This window comes from Rhea pennata, chromosome 1 (genome assembly GCF_028389875.1).
Source record: "Rhea pennata isolate bPtePen1 chromosome 1, bPtePen1.pri, whole genome shotgun sequence".
Lineage (NCBI taxonomy): Eukaryota > Metazoa > Chordata > Aves > Rheiformes > Rheidae > Rhea > Rhea pennata.
The window spans coordinates 61,024,735-61,043,684 of record NC_084663.1 but is presented as its reverse complement, the minus strand read 5'-3'; the positions used below and the strand labels follow the sequence as shown (position 1 = coordinate 61,043,684).

The following is an 18,950-nucleotide window of genomic DNA, read 5'->3' as shown; positions in this document are numbered from 1 at the left end:
TGGCGGGCGGCAGGAGCAGGCCCCAGGCGCCGCTGCCGGCCTGGGGGCCGCCCCGCCTCTGCCGGCCACGGCGGGCCACAGCCGGCGCTGCTGCCGCTTTCTCTGCCGCAGTTTTAACGTCGCTCCATGTGTCTCCCGTGACTTCCCTGCTTCCCCCCCCACGCCATTCCGTACCTGGAGGTGCGGCGTGCCGGCAGGACCGGAAGCGCTAGTTGCCATAGCGACTGTCTCTCCGGTAAACATTCCGGGTGCCCCCGGAAGCGGTTGGAGTCGCCCTGCCCCATGTGGAGATTTTTCTTATCACTTCTCAGTGCGGCCGCTCTCGCTGCGAGCCCCATGGCCTCAGTGTTTAGCTTTTATGGCTTATTCATTTTAAAAAATACATACTGGAAGGCCATGCGGCTCGGCCCCGTCCGCGGACGCGATTGGCCAAACGCATCCCTCCCCAGCCAATCGGGGCCGGCCACGCTCTGCCCGCAGGAAACCGCACATGGAAAGCCGCGATTGGCGGCGGCGGCCCCACGCCCCGCCTCTCGCGGCTCGCCACTGGATGCGTGTTTGGCGTGGTACGCTCTGACTGGCCAGCCGCGGAGAGCCTCCCCCCGCCCCTCGGCGCCGCGCATTGATAAGGCTAAGGGGGAGGGCCGCGGCCGGCCCAGCGGGAGCGGCGCGCGGCGGCGGCGGAGGCCGGTTGCGGCAGGCTCGTGAGCGCGAGGCAGGTGCCGCCCGGGGCTGCTCTCCTGTGCGGCCGCAGACCCGCGTCGCCATGAAGCCGGTGTGGGGGCTCGCTCTCGCGTGCACTCTGCTCCTGGCCGGTGAGTCCTGTGGCCGCTTCCTCACCCAGCGGCTTCTAGAAGCTTCTGCGTGTGGCGGTTGCAGGGGCGGTGGGGGGGGGGGGTCTCGCCCAGTAGCAGTTCCCACCCCTCCCTTTTTTGTCGGGGGGAGAGCGGCGAGCTGAGGCCGAGGAGAACCTGGGTGGGGTTGTTGGAGCCCTCTGGGCCCCGCAGGGTCCTTTCCTTCTTATTCGCCTTGGCATATACAGACAGGCGCTGCCTCGGCTGTATCCTTCGCAGCTGTAGCGAAGGGAGGGGGGAGTCGTGTTCGGCCGCGTGTCTTGCTTTCTCCTGAGCTGCTACTGGCGCTCCTGTAGGGAGCGGGGTGGTTCGGGGCGGGGGAAGGTACATGTGGGACTGCTCATGCGCCATCGGGGGAGGAAGGGGGGGGGTAAGGCCAGTGTGTGTCTTCTTCTCTCCCTTTCTAATGCCCCTGGATGGGGGTAAACTTAACCCAGAGGTGGGGTAGAAGGACGGATGAGCTTGAGTCTGAAAATCCTTGAGAGTGGTGAAGAAGAGTTTTGGTGGTGTGGAATGGGATTTTGGTTCACCTTATTGGATTTCTTGTTTTTTCAGCATCGGTTAGAGCTGATGAGGTGGATGTGGATGGGACTGTGGAAGATGACTTGGGTAAAAGCAGAGAAGGGTCTCGAACAGATGATGAAGTTGTTCAGAGGTTGGTAACTGGGAGTGTGGGTCAGTTATTTCTTAACTGTTAAGTCTGCTCTTTACTTTAAGGGTTATTTCTTACATCACTAATGCCCAGAAGGTAGAAGGTATTGTGGGAGGGGGTAGACTTTGAAAGATGTGCTCTCATTAAACTGGAGAGATGTAGTCATTTGGGAGAAGTGCAGTAAAACTGTATTTGTGAAGACACTCTCCTCCTCTGTTTAGAGGAGAGCTTGAGGTAACTGGATTCAGAAATACTTGGCTTATTTTGTCTAACAGCAGTAGTTGCATAAGAGCGGGTAAATAGAGGCTTATTCCTGTGTGTAACTGCATGTGGTAAATGGTATCAGTTTCATGCCTACTAATAGAATAATTTCATGCTTATGAACACTTAATCTTTTGTGAGGTGTACCATGCACTGATTACAGTGTTTCTTTGTAAGGGAAAAGTTTGATTTCCAAGTAGGATTTTCACTTGAGTCTTTTTTGGGTGGAGGTTAAGCAGTAGATGATAGTTACAGTTGCATGTATCTGATGCTATGTAGCTTCTTGCTAGCAGTGTCAGTAATTAGGGGTTGCACTGTTGATGTAACATTGAGCTGTGTTGCTAGACTATAAAAAGAGTGGTACTGTGTATGAATAAGACTACTTGACATGTTTCCATTGTTTTCACAGAGAGGAAGAAGCTATCCAGCTAGATGGTCTAAATGCATCTCAGATAAAAGAAATCAGAGAAAAATCTGAAAAGTTTGCATTTCAAGCAGAAGTTAACAGAATGATGAAACTTATTATCAATTCTTTATATAAAAATAAAGAGGTTAGTGTCTTTATCAGTAGAACATGCTAGGACTATTTGTGTGTGTGTTCTTGAATTTCTGACTACTGATTTCTATTTCAGATTTTCTTGAGGGAACTTATTTCAAATGCTTCTGATGCTTTAGATAAGATACGGTTAATTTCCTTAACTGATGAGAGTGCTCTTGCTGGTAATGAGGAACTTACAGTCAAAATCAAGGTAAGAAGCATTAGATAACTCTTTCACTGAGGACAGCGGAAGGAGAATAAGGTAGCATTTCATTAAACTAGTGGATTGCTTAATATGGATGCAAACAGAAATGATGACCACCACATCAGGACACTTGGAATTCACTTCAGTGACTTTTTTTAGTCCACTGAAAATATCTCTGATTTCATAAAGAGTAATTGAAATATTGAAGTACTGGAGAAACAGATTTTTTTCTTAATGCTCTACTTACTGTGAATTCTATTTATTACAGTCAGGCAAGTTTAAACTGGAATTAGTTACTAGTTTCCTTGTCCTTTCACAGTAGTATATTGTGTCTAAAGGTTCGAAGTGAAGTCCAATTGGGTCTTTTTTCTTTCTTTCAGTGTGATAAAGAGAAGAACATGCTTCATGTTACAGATACGGGTATTGGCATGACAAAAGAGGAGTTGATTAAAAACTTGGGTACCATTGCGAAGTCTGGTACAAGTGAATTCTTAAACAAGATGACTGAAATGCAGGATGATAGCCAATCAACATCCGAGTTAATTGGCCAGTTTGGTGTTGGCTTTTATTCCGCTTTCTTAGTAGCGGACAGAGTTATTGTTACATCAAAACACAATAATGATACGCAACATATTTGGGAATCAGACTCAAATGAGTTCTCTGTGATTGATGACCCAAGAGGTAACACTTTAGGACGTGGCACAACCATAAGGTAAGTATTGAGTCAATTTCCTTGGATTAAAAAAAGCTGTGTCTAGATAGCTTCATTGAAACTTCGTGGAATATCTGAGTGACTTTAGCTTTGTGACTACGTACTGTTTGATTCCTATAATAAAGTTATTGTCAGACCAGTACGAGTATCTTAACAAGTAATTACATGTGAAATGGATGCAGAGTGTTAATACAATTTATTCAGCTCATGAAATGTCAAGCTAGGAAAGCCACAAGCATCTTGACAAGTAACTGATGACAAGTAATTTCAGGCACTTCCAGCAACCTGCAGACTTACGCAGTTTCTCAACATAATTGTGGCTAAATGAGACTGAATCAGGAGATGTAGAGCTTCATCTCTGAAACAGATGACTGTTCATCTACTGGTGGGGCTGATCTGATAAAACTATTAATTGGAAGTAGCTTGACAGCCCTTTCCTCATCACCTCAAGCATATGAGTTTACTTGATCTAGGCTTTGCTTTTTAGGAGAACTGCTTCCTGAAGAAATTGATCCTCTCAGTGCTCTAGTTTGAAATGGAATGAGAGGCATCAATAGCCTGATCATTATAATAGATGTGATTTGAGATTTTCATTTAGGCTTTTGAACTTAGTACTATACTCCAGTATTTAAGAATGGCTATTCTAAAAAGGATTGTATTTTTGATGATGTGCGTGGGGAGCTTTTATTAGTTCATCTGTGACTAGATAAGTTTGAATCACTGTTTCAGCAACAGTAGAAAGGTATTTCTGCTTCTGTAAAACAATTTTAAAATAGACTAGTCTAACACTTGAATTTTTTATCTTTAGTCTTGTCTTGAAGGAGGAAGCGTCAGACTACCTTGAGCTGGATACTGTTAAAAATCTAGTCAAGAAATATTCACAGTTCATAAACTTCCCCATATATGTGTGGAGCAGTAAGGTTAGTATCATTACCACATGAGCTTTGGTGTTTTTTGAAAACAATTTGACTAGATATTTCAGGAAGAGTGAGGGAATATTAAAGCTTTTCTGTAGCATGAGTAGTGTTGGATTTCTTACTTGTCTTAACGGATCTGAAAAAAACCTGTCCAAAGTTTCTAAAATTCTTTATTCTTTTGACTCAGTGGGAAGGAAAAGAATAGCTGGTATTTAACTAGTTACTTATTCACTGAAAGCTAGTGTGTAGCTTAAACTAGAATTTCAAAGGACTTGATTTTGCTGTGGCTCCTAGAGAGTATTTCCTCAAAAGAGGCAAGACCCTGTTCTAATTACTGGGTAGGGGGAGAACTTCCACTGGCTATGCAGTGGAGTTTTGTCTAGTAGTTAGAAGCTTTGTTAAGCTGTCAAGCGTGGCCACAGTGTCCTTATTTAAAAAAAAAAAAAAAAAAAGGCAGTATTTTAACTGTTACTGTGACAGTTTAACTGTTTTAGTGATACCATTTATGTAGTGCTAACTTTGAATTGTCTCAGGCTGTGGTTAGGCTGTATACCCAATGCTATTAAAGCTGAATTAAACTTGACTATAGTCAAGTATTAAGAGAACTGTTTTAGTGATACCATTTATGTAGTGCTAACTTTGAATTGTCTCAGGCTGTGGTTAGGCTGTATACCCAATGCTATTAAAGCTGAATTCTCTTAATACTTGACTATAGTGGTCTCCTACTATATTGGAGGAAAGCAATGCATTCATGAAAATGCAGCTAAAAACATAGCTGCCTACACAGAAATGCTTGCCATAGGCAAATCACAAGTTAAACTGTTACTCTGAGTGGTTAAGCTATTTCAGAGAATACTAGAAGTTACCTGATAGGAAGCCAAACAGGCTGAGTCCTCTCCTTTTAATTGTCACTAGACAGAGACTGTTGAAGAACCCATTGAGGAGGAAGAGGAAGCAAAGGAGAAAGAAGAAACAGATGATGATGAAGCTGCAGTGGAGGAGGAGGAGGAGGAAAAGAAACCAAAAACTAAAAAGGTGAGTTTTGTCAGCCTTCAGAGGCCTTGTAACTCAGTTATTTCAGCATTTTGAATAGTTTTTCAGAGATGCCCTTCAATGTGCGTGCACTTCCAAAATGGCCCTACTTATGTGTGTGATGTGTCAGTAAAAAAAATGGTGAATAAGACAGATTTCATTGAAATTAAACAAATGACTGCCTTGGTACTTGAGGTTATCAATTGTTCCTGAAACAATTAATTGTAACTATTTTTGAGTTTATGCATGTTGAACTTGAAGTGATAGTGAATTTCAATAGTCAATAATGTTGAATAGTTTGGATTGAATATACTGTTTTCAAAGGCTGCTTGTCAGAATGGCAGTGGAATAGAAATCCTAATCACCAGTGAACGCAGTAAAATATATTGGCTGTACTGTAGTGTAGACTTTTTGCCATGTGCTTACACTAAATGAATATGCTTAGGCCTCTGCTTAATTTATTTCCCAGAAGTAACCTGTACATAAAACCTGGGTTTTTTTGGGTGTGTTTTTTTTTTGTTTGTTTTTTTTAAACCATGCTATTTTATGATCTAGAGTTCTCTTTGATGGAATTTCTTTGACTGACTGACTTGTACAAAAGCATGAATCTTTATTGAAATATGCTGTTTATGTACTTAGGTTGAAAAGACTGTTTGGGATTGGGAGCTTATGAATGACATAAAACCAATCTGGCAGAGACCTTCTAAAGAGGTCGAAGAAGATGAATACAAAGCTTTTTACAAAACCTTTTCCAAGGTAATTTCCAATGCTCAAACTGTTTCAGAGTAGTAGATTTACTAGTGTATCTCATGCTGTGTAAATGAAGTGGTGGCCAAGTGCTTATAGGATGGGCTTGTCTTTCAAGAATGAGTTAATTGGTGTCAGTATGTAGACAGAATTCCAGATAGCAAGCCTAAGATTGCAAGATGTAATCTTCTGTATTGCTAATTCTTCAGTTGTGGCTTCAAATAGAACTAGTAAGATGCCCACATGATTTGTATTTCAGCTAAGTCAGGCACTCCTGTCTCATAGATTCTGATGAAGCATGCTGAGATGGTTTTATTCTTTCATATGTACAGCTAGATCTGGTAAACACATTTTCACTCATTAAAAACTTTTTCACAGGATCATGATGATCCTATGGCTTACATCCACTTCACTGCTGAAGGGGAAGTAACTTTCAAATCCATCCTGTTTGTTCCTAATTCTGCTCCACGTGGCCTGTTTGATGAATATGGATCCAAAAAAAGTGACTTCATAAAGGTAAAACAAGCAAGTGTGTGGATTCTGTTCTTTTTTTTAAAAAAAAAAAAACTCCATAATAACCTGATTACTGTTTCTCTTGTAATACAGCTGTATGTTCGAAGAGTATTCATCACAGATGATTTCCATGATATGATGCCTAAATACCTTAACTTCGTTAAGGGTGTTGTAAGTATTATGTCTTAATTGTGTTTGATGTTGATATTCAATTACTGTAAGTTACACTTAATTTATTTTTTAATTAGGTGGATTCTGATGATCTTCCTCTGAATGTATCTCGTGAAACACTTCAGCAGCATAAATTGCTAAAGGTAAGCTAATTAGATCATAAACTTCTATTAATGGGGGAGGCCTGGTTCAGAATGAAATTATGCAACAGTAGCAAGGTGTGGGAGACAACTTGCTTAATTTAGCTTTAAAAAAGTAGGAATGTGAAGTCAAAGTATAGCAAACCCCAGCACTGCTGTTCTCAGACTACCTCTGTTCACTTGTAAATCAGAGGCATTAAGTATCTTGAATCCACCCCTTAATGTGAGGCATCATTAAGGGTTACTCTATAATGAATCCCATGAGATGAGTGGGATTATTGTGGCAATGGCTAATAGACCAAAGATGGTACTTGAGGTTATCAAGTGCTTATTGTTAAAACTTGGTGTTACTACTTTTTTTTTTTTATTAAGGTGATCAGAAAGAAACTTGTTCGCAAAACCCTTGATATGATCAAGAAAATAGCAGAAGAAAAGTACAATGACACGTTCTGGAAAGAATTTGGTACTAATGTAAAGCTTGGAGTGATTGAGGATCACTCCAATCGTACACGACTGGCTAAACTGCTTCGCTTCCAGTCTTCTCATCATGAAAGTAACCTTACAAGCCTTGACCAGTATGTTGAAAGAATGAAAGAGAAACAAGACAAGATCTATTTTATGGCAGGTGCCAGCAGGAAGGAGGTATGTGAGTGTGGAGCAAGGGGGGGGGGAGAAGAAAGTTTTTAGTCAAAAAATCACTGGAGTCTGTGCATTTACTATAAATGTGGAGTCTCTGTACTTACGCTACTACTGCAGTTAAGTAGTCTTATACTAACATATATCAAAAATGTGCAGTTTTAGTTAGCTGCTGATAACACAACTAAACTGTTGTCTGTTCCTTTTTGTCTCCTTAGGCAGAGTCCTCACCATTTGTTGAACGTCTTCTGAAAAAGGGCTATGAAGTGATCTATCTGACTGAACCTGTAGATGAATACTGTATTCAGGCTCTGCCAGAGTTTGATGGCAAGAGGTTTCAGAATGTGGCTAAAGAAGGAGTTAAGTTTGAAGAAAGCGAAAAATCCAAGGAGAGTCGGGAAGCCTTGGAAAAGGAGTTTGAACCACTTTTAAACTGGATGAAAGACAAAGCCTTAAAAGACAAGGTACAAAATGTTAAGCTGTGTAACTACTCTTTGTGTATGGTACTGTATTTCTTGCTGTAACACTTGCCTTGTTAATGCTCTGGATGTGATCTGATAGGATGTGATAATAGCTTCTCTGGCCATCCTTAAATGGAAGGCTGTACAAAGTTGGCTAAAAGACCTGTGATTTCAGGAAGATACTGAGCTAGATTGCTTATTGTTAGAAAGCTTTTTGGACACCACTCAGGTGGCCAAGTAACAGTTTCAGAACTCTTAGTAAGAGCTTGATTCTGTGAACTAATATTCAGGCTCTTTTCTCTCTAGATTGAAAAAGCTGTGCTATCTCAACGTTTAACCCAATCTCCATGTGCACTTGTGGCTAGTCAGTATGGATGGTCTGGTAACATGGAAAGAATCATGAAGGCTCAAGCCTACCAAACTGGCAAGGATATATCTACAAAGTAAGCTGTATATTCATATGTAGTAGCAGACATGAAATGTAGTTGATGGCCCTGCTGAATTGGTGTGCATACAGCAAAATTCCATCTGATTCTGATAATCCTCTGTTTTTAAGGCAATTTGTAACTGCTTATAAAAGCAGTCTATATCACTGTCTTACACTGATCACTGTTTCAAAGCCTAGTATGTAAAGCTGCTTGGCAAGACTTTGATTAGCAGTGTTTGCCATCTGTCATTTGATAATAGAACACATACTGACTTGACCTGAAAGCTTTTGCAGTTAAACTAGTGCTCAAGTTCTAAAGCTCCCCCCCAAAAAAGTTACTGTACTACTATACCTGTATTCAGTGCTGAATACATGTATAGCACTTAAAACTGGGGTTTAAAGGTGTAGTTATCCTTTAAAGCTTAAATATTGATGTATTCTTTTCAGCTACTATGCTAGCCAAAAGAAGACATTTGAAATAAACCCTAGGCATCCACTGATAAAGGACATGCTGAGGCGAGTCAAGGTAAACAGATAACAGTTGTAAAGCATTGCTTGGCTGCCTATGAACTAGTTAACAATTCTTTTAATGCTTCCATTTTAGGAGAATGAAGATGACAAAACGGTTTCGGATCTTGCAGTAGTATTGTTTGAAACTGCAACTTTGAGATCAGGATATATGTTACCAGACACCAAGGAATATGGAGATAGAATAGAAAGGATGCTTCGTTTAAGTTTAAACATTGACTTGGATGCAAAGGTTAGTTGCCTTCAACTGAAGGGTGTTCTTCTAATAAGTTTTTGTGTGTGTGTGCTTAAAACAGAAGCATTTTTTGCTTAAAACACAGAAGCAATGGTAAACTTGCTTTAAAAGACATTAAAATGAATCTGGCTTTCTGCACATAGGTTGGCCAAGAGAAGGCCAGCTCAAGTTCCTGGCTGAGAGAGTCTGTCCTTGAAGCTTCTGTCCTTTCCAGTTTGAGATGCTTGCTTCTGCTTTCTCTTAAACAGTGCCTAATCATTAACTAAATGGTGGTTATATGGGAGTAAATGAAGGGCCAAACAGATACTTTGCAATTCTGCTTTGGGGGGAATTAGTAAGTGGGTGTGTATCTTCTCATAATGCTGTACAAGAACTTGTTATCTTGCTAGAGGAACCATGGCAGTGAGCATATCAGTGGTAACAAATAACTTGTCCTACCCTTAAAGCTTGGAGCAAATGCTTCATAAAATTTTCGAACTGATAACAAGTACTTTAATAGCCTGTGCTACTCAGTTCACAACTAGCAAACATCCCATGCAAACAGATTTTTGAGAATGCATAGCAAAGAAGCTGTGACTATCTTGCAGGTGGAGGAAGAGCCTGAGGAGCCTGAAGATGCAGCTGAGGAGGAGGCAGAGCAAGATGAAGAACAGGTGGATGCTGAAGAAACTGAAACACAGAAGGTAAGGTCTTTGATCTTTACTTCCATGCGGTTCTGGCTGTGGTGCTTTTGGCCACAAACCTGTTAACTTTGCTTTCTACAGCTAGTACATAGGTTTTTTTGAACTTTCCTTAGAAAACAACTGCAGCATTAATAGCGCTCTTCCTTAGTATACTATGCTGTTAAGACCAAAGCACTCAAATACGCAGCAATGCAGCAGACTTAATAGCTAAACAGTTAAACTCTTCAGTGAAGTGAGCCTTGACTTAATTGGCTAGTATTAATGTTCAGAGCTTTAATGATGTCTTGATGGGTATGCTAAACTTCAGTATTATGGTTTCTGAATGTCACTATTTTCTAAGTTACCATGAGATGTTAATTGGGCCTGCCTTTCAGGTGCTGCCCATCTCTTAGAAAAGTCCTACAAGATTACCTCCAACTTTACATAGCTTTTGGTGATACACTTGCCTACTAATACCTGTCAAATTCCCTAAGAATTAAGCTTGAAGAACAGTAGTTACTGTATAGTAGCTGCCTTAGGTAATATGGCTTTTAAATTCAGTGATGGCAAAAAACATATCTTTAACAGAAGTTGCATTCTACTTTGACTGTTGTATTAGCATGCTTAAAATTAAGGTTTCTGACAGTCATCTGGAAAGTAGAGTTGCTTCCTCAGGTAGAATAGGGCTATTAACAGTGATGATAATATGCTTGAAAGGTAGCTTACAAAGTCAAAGTAGACTGTGCTTTAATCCTTGAAGCATTAAAATGAAATGGTAAACTCTAGCTGCTACTAATGTTTGAGCAGCCTGAAGTAAGGGTTTTTTTGACTCTTGGAAAAGATTTAACATGTCATCGTTTGAACAGAAGCTTAAATTTAATCCTACATTCAAGTTTCATTACTTCTGTTATATAATTTGAAAGTGTTAATTGTACTGTCTGTGAACTCAGTTCTTCAGGACAGCTCTTACCATACTCATTTTCAAAAAGAAAGATTCTGATTATCTATTTCTTGTCTCCACAGGAATCTACAGATGTGAAAGATGAACTGTAAACTACATTCAACTGTCATCCTGTGTTGGGAGTTAGGGAATGTGAATTAGATTGTTCTGGTTTTTTTTTTTCCACTGTAAAATGCTGAGGGATGGTATGGGGTTAGGGCAAAGGAGGATTTTTTTTTAAGTTGACTTTTCTAAAAACATTCCTCACGAATGTAAATTTGTACTATTTAACTGACTTCTTGGTGTAAAATCTTGCCATGTACAAAATAAAATGTTCCCAAACACCATGTTAACCCTCTAAATTTCACATAGCAAGCTCATCTTGTGGGTTACTACTGAGCAGAATTGATGGGTTTGTCTTGATTTGCTTGAGTGTTCAGGTCTGCACAACAGGAAGCTTGCTGTGGTGATTCAGCAGTCTTTTCAGACTGTTGTGAGTCACTTTCACTGCTGTATGCCTGTGGCCAGGTGTTAAGCCTGCCATGCTTTTGAGCTAGAATAATCTGATGTTTGTGAACTACATTTTAGGGAGACTCTGTAGAATGAGTATTCAGAAGTTATGTAACTACTGTCATCTTGAAATAAGAGAGAGGGCATTTAAAAATAGATACTGTGTTGGAACTGAAGTCCTGCTGCTTAGCATGAAAGGTAGTATTGTAAAGGAAGTGTGGTTGTAGCAGCCTTTCTGAAGTTCACTGCCTATGTAGGGTAGCACTGAACTACATAATGGACAGTGGTGGCCTTTGAGACAAGTGAGAATGATCTCCATCCATTAAACATGTGAACAGACAGAAAAGTGGCTTACTATGTGTGCCTGTGCTGTTACTGTTTAGTAACACTGCCTTGTTCCTGTGTTGTTCACCTAAGAAATACATTAGTTCTGCTTTCTACAAATGTGGAGTTCTTGGCTGTGACAGTTACTTCTTAACACTGTTCCCAGACTCGTTACTCTTGTTCTTATGTGTTTTTAGTATGACTAAGCACTATAAATGCTTAGTCTAACTCAAGCTACAGCTGCTGATACCAAATGGAATAATATGGCAACAAGCAAGATTGGAGGCACCATTTCTATTTTGTTAGCTTTTATGTGGTGTTTGCATAAAGCACTGCATTTTTCACTAGTGCCTCTACTTTAAAACAGATTTTCACAGGGTAGGTAGAAAATGTTTACATGGAAGTTTTTCTGCCTTGCTCTGAAGCTCATAGAAGTAGTACTCCTGTGCAGCAACTCTAATGACTTGGAAGAGTGAATCTTAGGCATCTGTGACTTAAGTTCAGACTGAAGTCTGAACTTAAATAAGCTATTCTAATTAAGTTCAAACAGTGGCCTAAGGAACTTCTACTCTATATTGCCCAAATAATTTTGTTCCCTTGCAATAAATACACTGCACTTGTATCAGCATGGTTATGGAGTTAGGGTTCATACAGAGTTGTTTTAAAAAGTACGCTATTTGAGACTTCCAGGAATGGGAGCTTTGTGTGTGGCTTTTTTTCAGGATTCTTCTTTTGTTCTCACTGCAGTAGTCTTAGGTATTGTTTATAACATGGCTCTTGTATAAGCATCTGAGTGGTCTAACTCCAAAAGTATAGTTCAGCAGCTAGCAATATGTTGGCTTTAATAGCAGTCTTCGTTAGGTTTTCAGATAGCGTAGGAGCACCATCAACTCTTAAAGTACAGTCCTCTTAGAAAAAGAGTGCAACTTTCTTTGTGCTCTGTAGCAATCAACTGCTCCTGAGATTTTTGACTTACAGAACACAGAGCATTAGAGTTTGGAATGTAAAGAAAAATCCCCTACAATGTTAAATATACATTCACAACTCGAGTGGATGTGTAATCAACATCCACCCTTAGTTATGTTTGACCAGCTTGAGCAGCGTATGTGACTTACTTACATCTACTATATGTATAAGAGCTTTATAATAGCTGACAGTTCTAGAAAGAATATTGGAAGCATAATTGTTTGCTACAGAACTCTAAATCTGTTAATTATTTGTCCACTTCTAGCAACCTTCGCTCTGTTCCACAGTTGAAGTTCTCAATGCCTTGGTTTCAGGATGCCATGTCTGATTCAATTTCAGAACTAATAAAAGCACACTTTGAGGGTCATGGTTCATGCTTCTTAATCTTCCTCAACTGAGAGTGTTGCATGCAATAAGGCTGTGTGCTGGCTGCCTTCCCTGCTCTGGAGTGACAAGCGTTTGCTATAAATAAGCTCCGACATGCAGTTTTAAGCTTTTTGGCCAGCTTGATTGGAAAAAAGTGTATCAATACTGGAAGAACCCTCTGCTCCCATAGAGGTCTTTGAGGGGAGGGATATTACCGTTTGTCTAATGTAGTGGTTATTCTACTTGTGAAGAAATTGCTTTTGATGTAAGTTGTCGTCTTGCTATTTCTGTTCCTACAGGGGTGTTCAGTCATTCTCGTGTTAGAGGCTGGGGTGGAACAAATGTTCCTTGTTGCCCAGTTTCCATTAGCGTTTGGGAATGCTAATGAAATTCATGGTAGGCTTCTCTAGTCCAACTCCCCTTGCTCAAGCAAGGTCACCTAGAGCATGTTGGATAGGATCACATTTAGGCTGGTTTTGAGGAGGTTATGCAACCTCCATGGGCAAACCTGTTCCAGTGCTCTGACAACCTCACAGGAAAGTTTTTCCTCCTGTTCAGATGGAGCTTCCTCATGTTTAAGTTTGTGCCTGTTGCATCTTGCCCTGTTGCTGGGCACCACTGAAGAGAGTATAGCCTGATCCTCTTAAGGTATTTGTAAATGTTAAGATCCCCCCTCAGTCTTTCACAACCAAAGGCTGCTAGGCCTCTTCAGGTTAGATGAGAGATGCTCCAGTCCCTTAATCATAGCCCTTTGCTGGACTCTCTCCAGTAGCTCCATGTCTCTCTTGTACAGAGGAGCCTAGAACTGGACACAGTACTCAGATGAGGCCTCACCAGGGCTGAGTATGAGGACAGGTTCACCTCTCTCGACCTGCTGGCAACACTCTTCCCAGTGCATCCCAGGATACCATTGGCCTTCTTGGCCACAAGGCACACTGCTGGCTCATGCTTAACTTGTCCACCAGGACTCTCCTCGGCACAGCTGCTTTCCAGCAGGTCAGCCCACAGCCTGTACTGGTGCATGATGTTATTACTCCCTTGGTGTACTTGCCCTTGTTGAACTTCATAAGGTTCCTCCCTGGACATTTTTCCAGCCTACCCAGGTCTCTCTGAATGGCAGCACAGCCCTCTGCTGTATCAGCCACTCCTGCCCGTTTGGTATCACCAGCAAACCTGCTGAAAAGGCACTCTGTCCCTTCATCCAGACTAGTGATGAAGAGGCTGAACAAGGCTGGCCTGCACTTCCTGAGCTTGCCTAGGAGGATGTTATGGGAGACAGTGTCACAAAGCCTTGCTGAAGTCCAAGTAGACAACATCCACTGCTCTCCCCTCATTAACCCAGCCAGACGTTCCATCAAAGAAGGCTCTCAGATTGGTTAAGCATGATTTCCCTTTGGCTTGGAGATCGTGTCCATGATGAGCTGTTCTGTCACCTTTCCAGGGATGGAGGGGAGGCTGACTGGCCTGTAGCTCCCTGAATCCTCTTTCTTGCCCTTTTTGAAGACTAGATTGACATTGGCTTTCTTCTAGTCCTCTTCAGTTCTCCATAACCTTTCAAAGATGATGGAGAGCAGCCTAGCAACAACATCCACCAGCTCTCAGTACCTGTGGGTACATCCCATCACAGTACGTCGATTTGTGGATGTCAAGTTTGCCTAAATGCACCCACCTCATTCAGCAGCAGGCCCACATTTTCCCTAGTCTTCCTCTTGCTACTGATGTATTTGAAGAAGCCCTTCTTGTCATCCCTGACACCTCTTGTCAGATTCAATTCCAAATGGGCCTTAGCCTTCCTTGTTGCATCCCTGTATACTCTGAAAACATTCTTACAATCCTCCCATGTGGCCTGTCCCCTCCTCCACATTCTGTGTACTTTCTTCTGAGTTTTGCCAGGAGCTCCTTGCTCATCCATGCAGGTCTGCCCCTATTGCCAGGCTTCTTACTCGTAGGGATGCACCACTCTTGAGCTTGGAGGAAGTGATGCTTGAATATTAACCAGCTGTCTTGGACCTCCCTTCCTCCTAGGGCCCTAACTATCGGATTTGTCCGAGTAGATCCCTGAAGAGGCCAAGTCCACTCTCCTGAAATCCAGGGTTGCGATCCTACTTACTGCCTTGCTTCCTCCCTGCAGGATCCTGAACTCCATCTCATGGTCACTGCAGCTAAGGCTGCCCCCCACCTTCACATCTCCAACCACTCCTCCTTTGTGGGTTAGTACAAGGTCCAGCAGCACACCTCTCCTCGTTGGCTCCTCCACCACTTATGTCAAGAAGTTATCGTAAGTGCTCTGCAGGAGCCTCATGGACTGTTGGTGCCTAGCTGTGTTGTCCTTCCAGCAGATATCAAGGTGGTTGAAATCTCCCATGAGAGCCAGGGCCTGTGATCATGAGGCCACTTCTAGCTGTCTGTAGACGGCCTCATGGACTTCCTCTTCCTGATCAGGTGGCCTGTAGTAGACACCCACAGCAGTGCCACCCACATTAGCCTGCCCGTTAGTATTCACCCATAAGCTCTCAACTTGCTCTTCATCCATCCCTAGATACACTCCAGTTGCTCTCCCACAAAAAGAGCAACTCCGCCACCTTGCCTTCCTGGCCTGTCTTTCCTAAAAAGCATGAAGCCATCCATGGCAGCATTCCAGTCATGTGAGCGATCCCACCATGCCTCTGCAACTGCAGTGACATCATGGCCCTGCAACCACACACAGATCTCCAGATCCTCCTCTTTATTCCCCATGCTGCATCCATGGCCATACCGGCATTTCAGAGAGGTGGCTGAGCAGGCAGGTTTCCCAGGGGTGCAAGAGGATCCCCCATAGCCATGTCTCATATGCACTTCCCAGTTACACGTACCTGCTGGAGGCACCCTGTCTCGAGCCACGTTTTGTTGACTCCCCTGTCTCTGTAAGTCTCCCCTTCTCCCATCCTTCCCAGTTTAAAGCCCCCTTTACCAGGCTGGCCAGCCTGTTGGCAAAGACACACGTGCCCCACTGAGCGAGGTGGATCCCGTATCTCCCCACCAGTTGTTGATCTTCAAACAGGGTCCCATGATTGTGGAAACCAAAACTCTGTTGCCAACAACAGTGGTGCAGCCAGTTATTCATTTGGAAAAATCCATCTATTCCTCCTACCACCTTCCCCCTCACTGGCAGGATTGAGGAGAACATCACCTGGGATCCCAGACCCTTGACCACCATCCCCTCTGTTCTACAGGGACAGCTGAAAAACCACTGTTCCTGTTTCAGTTACAATTCAAGTGGAAAGTGATAACCTTCAACAGAAACAAAAACTACAGAACATCTTGACTCTTCTGGAAACTTCGTTGATTCTCACTCAGCTTTGTTTAGGTATAGTGAAGGAAGAAAAAGCGTTTCCATCAGAATTGGCCTGATAACTTAAATCTGGAGAAATATATGTTTTCATTTGGTGTAACATTTGAGGTTTAATCAAGGCTTTTCATATGCCTGTCACTTAGAAAGGTATCTACCAGATAGGAAGTCTGTGGTCTGCACTAACATCCATATGGGCACACAGGATCAGGTGAGATCTCATCCATTGCCCCCAATATATCCCAACCCCCTATACTCTCTTTTTTACAGAATGTTTGAAATGGCCAATAGTTTTTAAAGCCATGTTGAGGCTCAGACACCCAAATGGAGTACAACTGAACATAATTTAAGTATAATTCGTCCATACTTATTTGGCCCATTTTAACGAATATGATCAAAGGGTCAGATTCTTCAGAGCGGACCAAAATAATTTCCTGTTGGAATTACAGGCAGACAGTTCATGTGCCAGCTCATAAAGCTACCGCAACAGAGAGAATCCAATGCAAGAAGTGCATCTTATTTATTTCTATATATGCAGTAATTTACTGTATTAGATTCTATGTTAGATCCAATAAATCTGAGTTCAAATCTTAAAAAGGGTGAGAAATCCCAATAGGCAAATAGGATTCTGCTACAGAAAAATGGATAAGCTTATTAAGGCTGATGAGTGTCTACAAAAGCTTGAGTTTTGAATGTGCTAAACTTTCTATGCTTGTTAATCAGCTTAAAAGTTTAAAATTCTATCAGACTCAGCCAAGGTAAATTTACATCTTTTACTGCTCTGAAGGATACTTACACTGCAACCAAAAAGTCAGAAGTGTGGTGTACAACTCTGGACTTTTAACAACTGTATTCTTAATACATTTATTTTTATATTACCTGTAATTCTACTATAAAGAAACAGGAAAACAGTACTAAGGGAGTAGAGTATTTCACAGTCAGATTTGTAGTAAAGATTGCAAAGTCCTGTGAGATCTTACTGGAAAACTGTTAAATTCCCTTTGCAGTTGAACAATTTTTATAGTGTGTCTTCACAACTTAAGTAAATCGTGATCACTGCTGTGAAGTTTGAACTTGGCTTGATCTTTCTTTTAGACCCAGCAGTTCTGTTCTCAGTTCTCCAGGCTTAGGAGGTATTTCAGGTATACTCTGTTAAAAACAGAGAGATATCAGTGCTTTGACAGGAAAAAATTAAAACCCAGCATATTAACATACTCTGTAAGAGACAAGTACTACATGCACATGGAGAGTGTATTTTGCTCATTCTTGAGTAAATCTTTACTACTTTTTTAAGTAAGAAGAAGTAATTTGAAAAAAGTGAAGAGAAAGGAAAAACAAACAATTTGATTAAAGGGACACAGTTTCTTCTCATCATCTGAGAAAGCCAGTTCTGTTGAGATGACCACTATAGTTTTAAAACACTTGCTGAAGTTTCCATGTATATTCTATTCTCTCTCTCAGTGAGAGAAGAAAAGACTTACCAGTTTATATATAAGCACATACATATACATATATACAATCAAATAACCTGTAATGAAGTACATAAGTTGAAACTGTTAAATTACATAAATTCTTTGTGCATAGATACATTAACGAAAAAATCATAGTTTTTGAGATGATTGCTCAAGCATAGTGAGGTTTTAGTTTACTTCTAATTAGAAAATAGCACAATGTTTCTAAACAACAACAAGTATACAAAAATAGGAAGTGGAGAGAAAGCTTACAAATGAGAAGGGCTCCAGGAAACCAAATCCACCAGTACTGTACTGGGTGGGGGGCCTCATCTGGAGCTTAGTTCTCTGTGATAAAAATTCTGACTGTCTGCAACCCTATAACCCTATAATCTTATTAAACCGTTGGTCATCTTGGTTTGTACTAGAAAAAAATAAAACATTTTTATTATAGTCACTTCTCACTACTTCTACATACTCCTTTCAAAAAAACTTCTCGCAATCAAGATCTCTTCTGAAAAGTGTAAGATAACTATTTTTTTATCATGTTGCTAATTCGAAGGACATTCCCAAGAGAAAACATAGACACCTGCTTGCTTCTTGTTCTGAAGCTCCTAAGTATTAGCTGCGACCTCTGCCCAACGTGTCTTTTAAAATAAAATTTCCACAGAAGACTCTTCATCTAACATGCATGCTCTTACGTCTCCATAAAGCGATCACAAATCCAGACTCCGTAAGCACTTACAAGGTCAGGTCTGTAGTATCTGTGCACGACCTCTGCACCCGCAAACATGGCCAGCATACTCGCCCCCAGCGTTTTCAGGTAGGTCGGCCAAGACACGCCCGCGGGCATGGCCGCGCCGCAGGGGGGAACCGGGGAGGAGAAACCAGGCGATCACCGCCTCCGCTCCAGCGAGACCCGCACGGCTTCACCCGCGCCTACGGCAGCCGCGGCCCTCGCGTACACAAGCAGCGCCGCAGCAGAGCCCGCGCCAGCCCCCGGCGTCCCCAACGGCAACTCCCCGGCGGCCGTTGGCGTCGCCGGACCGCGTGACGCGCCGGACGTGCGTCACCACCAGCCTCCCCCAACCCTTTCCCGGCGTGCGCGTGCGCAGTCGGTGCGCGGGGGTGGGCACCAACCTGCCGAATCGGCTCGGGGAAGGGGGGGGGGGGGGGGGGGGGGGGGGCGGAGGGCGCCGCTCCGCGCTGCGCTCAGCGCGTTTTCACTCCTAGCCCGCGGCGCTAACCGAGCCACGGGAGGCCACCCCCCGCCTTACAGCGCTCAGTGCGGCTGGGCGGAGAGGCGGCGGCAGCGGGGGGCGGCAGCCTGGCGCGGCCCGCCTCGCCCCCCCGGTGAGCACGCTGCCGCGGTGG

General features: G+C 42.6%; 2 protein-coding genes across 3 annotated transcripts; one reads left to right on the top strand and one right to left on the bottom strand.

Annotated features, from left to right (window-relative positions):
- The first annotated feature begins 647 nt into the window (after positions 1-647).
- On the top strand, positions 648-12,798 carry HSP90B1 (heat shock protein 90 beta family member 1). Of its 2 annotated transcripts, XM_062589453.1 has the most exons (18): positions 648-815; positions 1,410-1,509; positions 2,177-2,318; positions 2,400-2,516; positions 2,891-3,222; positions 4,031-4,142; positions 5,055-5,174; positions 5,811-5,927; positions 6,297-6,434; positions 6,525-6,602; positions 6,680-6,745; positions 7,115-7,384; positions 7,597-7,842; positions 8,146-8,282; positions 8,714-8,792; positions 8,871-9,026; positions 9,617-9,712; positions 10,715-12,798. In XM_062589453.1, exons 1-18 carry the CDS (start codon positions 767-769, stop codon positions 10,742-10,744), a joined length of 2,385 nt encoding a protein of 794 aa, XP_062445437.1. In that variant the 5' UTR covers positions 648-766; the 3' UTR covers positions 10,745-12,798. The 2 variants fall into 2 exon arrangements, with proteins under 2 accessions (XP_062445437.1, XP_062445444.1); XM_062589460.1 differs by lacking the exons at positions 8,714-8,792; positions 9,617-9,712; positions 10,715-12,798 and having other exon boundaries at positions 8,871-8,999.
- Positions 12,799-16,884: 4,086 nt separating this feature from the next.
- On the bottom strand, positions 16,885-18,638 carry LOC134137064 (ubiquinol-cytochrome-c reductase complex assembly factor 6). The gene is made up of 2 exons (XM_062569551.1): positions 18,322-18,638; positions 16,885-17,274 (listed from the first exon to the last, which is right to left on the bottom strand). Exons 1-2 carry the CDS (start codon positions 18,427-18,429, stop codon positions 17,179-17,181), a joined length of 204 nt encoding a protein of 67 aa, XP_062425535.1. The 5' UTR covers positions 18,430-18,638; the 3' UTR covers positions 16,885-17,178.
- Positions 18,639-18,950: the final 312 nt, after the last annotated feature.

Coding starts and splice junctions, on each gene's coding strand:
- LOC134137064 (XM_062569551.1), bottom strand. CDS start 18,429: ATGCCCGCGGGCGTGTCTTGGCCGACCTACCTGAAAACGCTGGGGGCG. Junction 17,275..18,321: donor GATACTACAGACCTGACCTT/GTAAGTGCTTAC, acceptor TGTTTTTAACAG/AGTATACCTGAAATACCTCC.
- HSP90B1 (XM_062589453.1), top strand. CDS start 767: ATGAAGCCGGTGTGGGGGCTCGCTCTCGCGTGCACTCTGCTCCTGGCC. Junction 8,793..8,870: donor ACATGCTGAGGCGAGTCAAG/GTAAACAGATAA, acceptor CTTCCATTTTAG/GAGAATGAAGATGACAAAAC. Junction 9,027..9,616: donor ACATTGACTTGGATGCAAAG/GTTAGTTGCCTT, acceptor ACTATCTTGCAG/GTGGAGGAAGAGCCTGAGGA.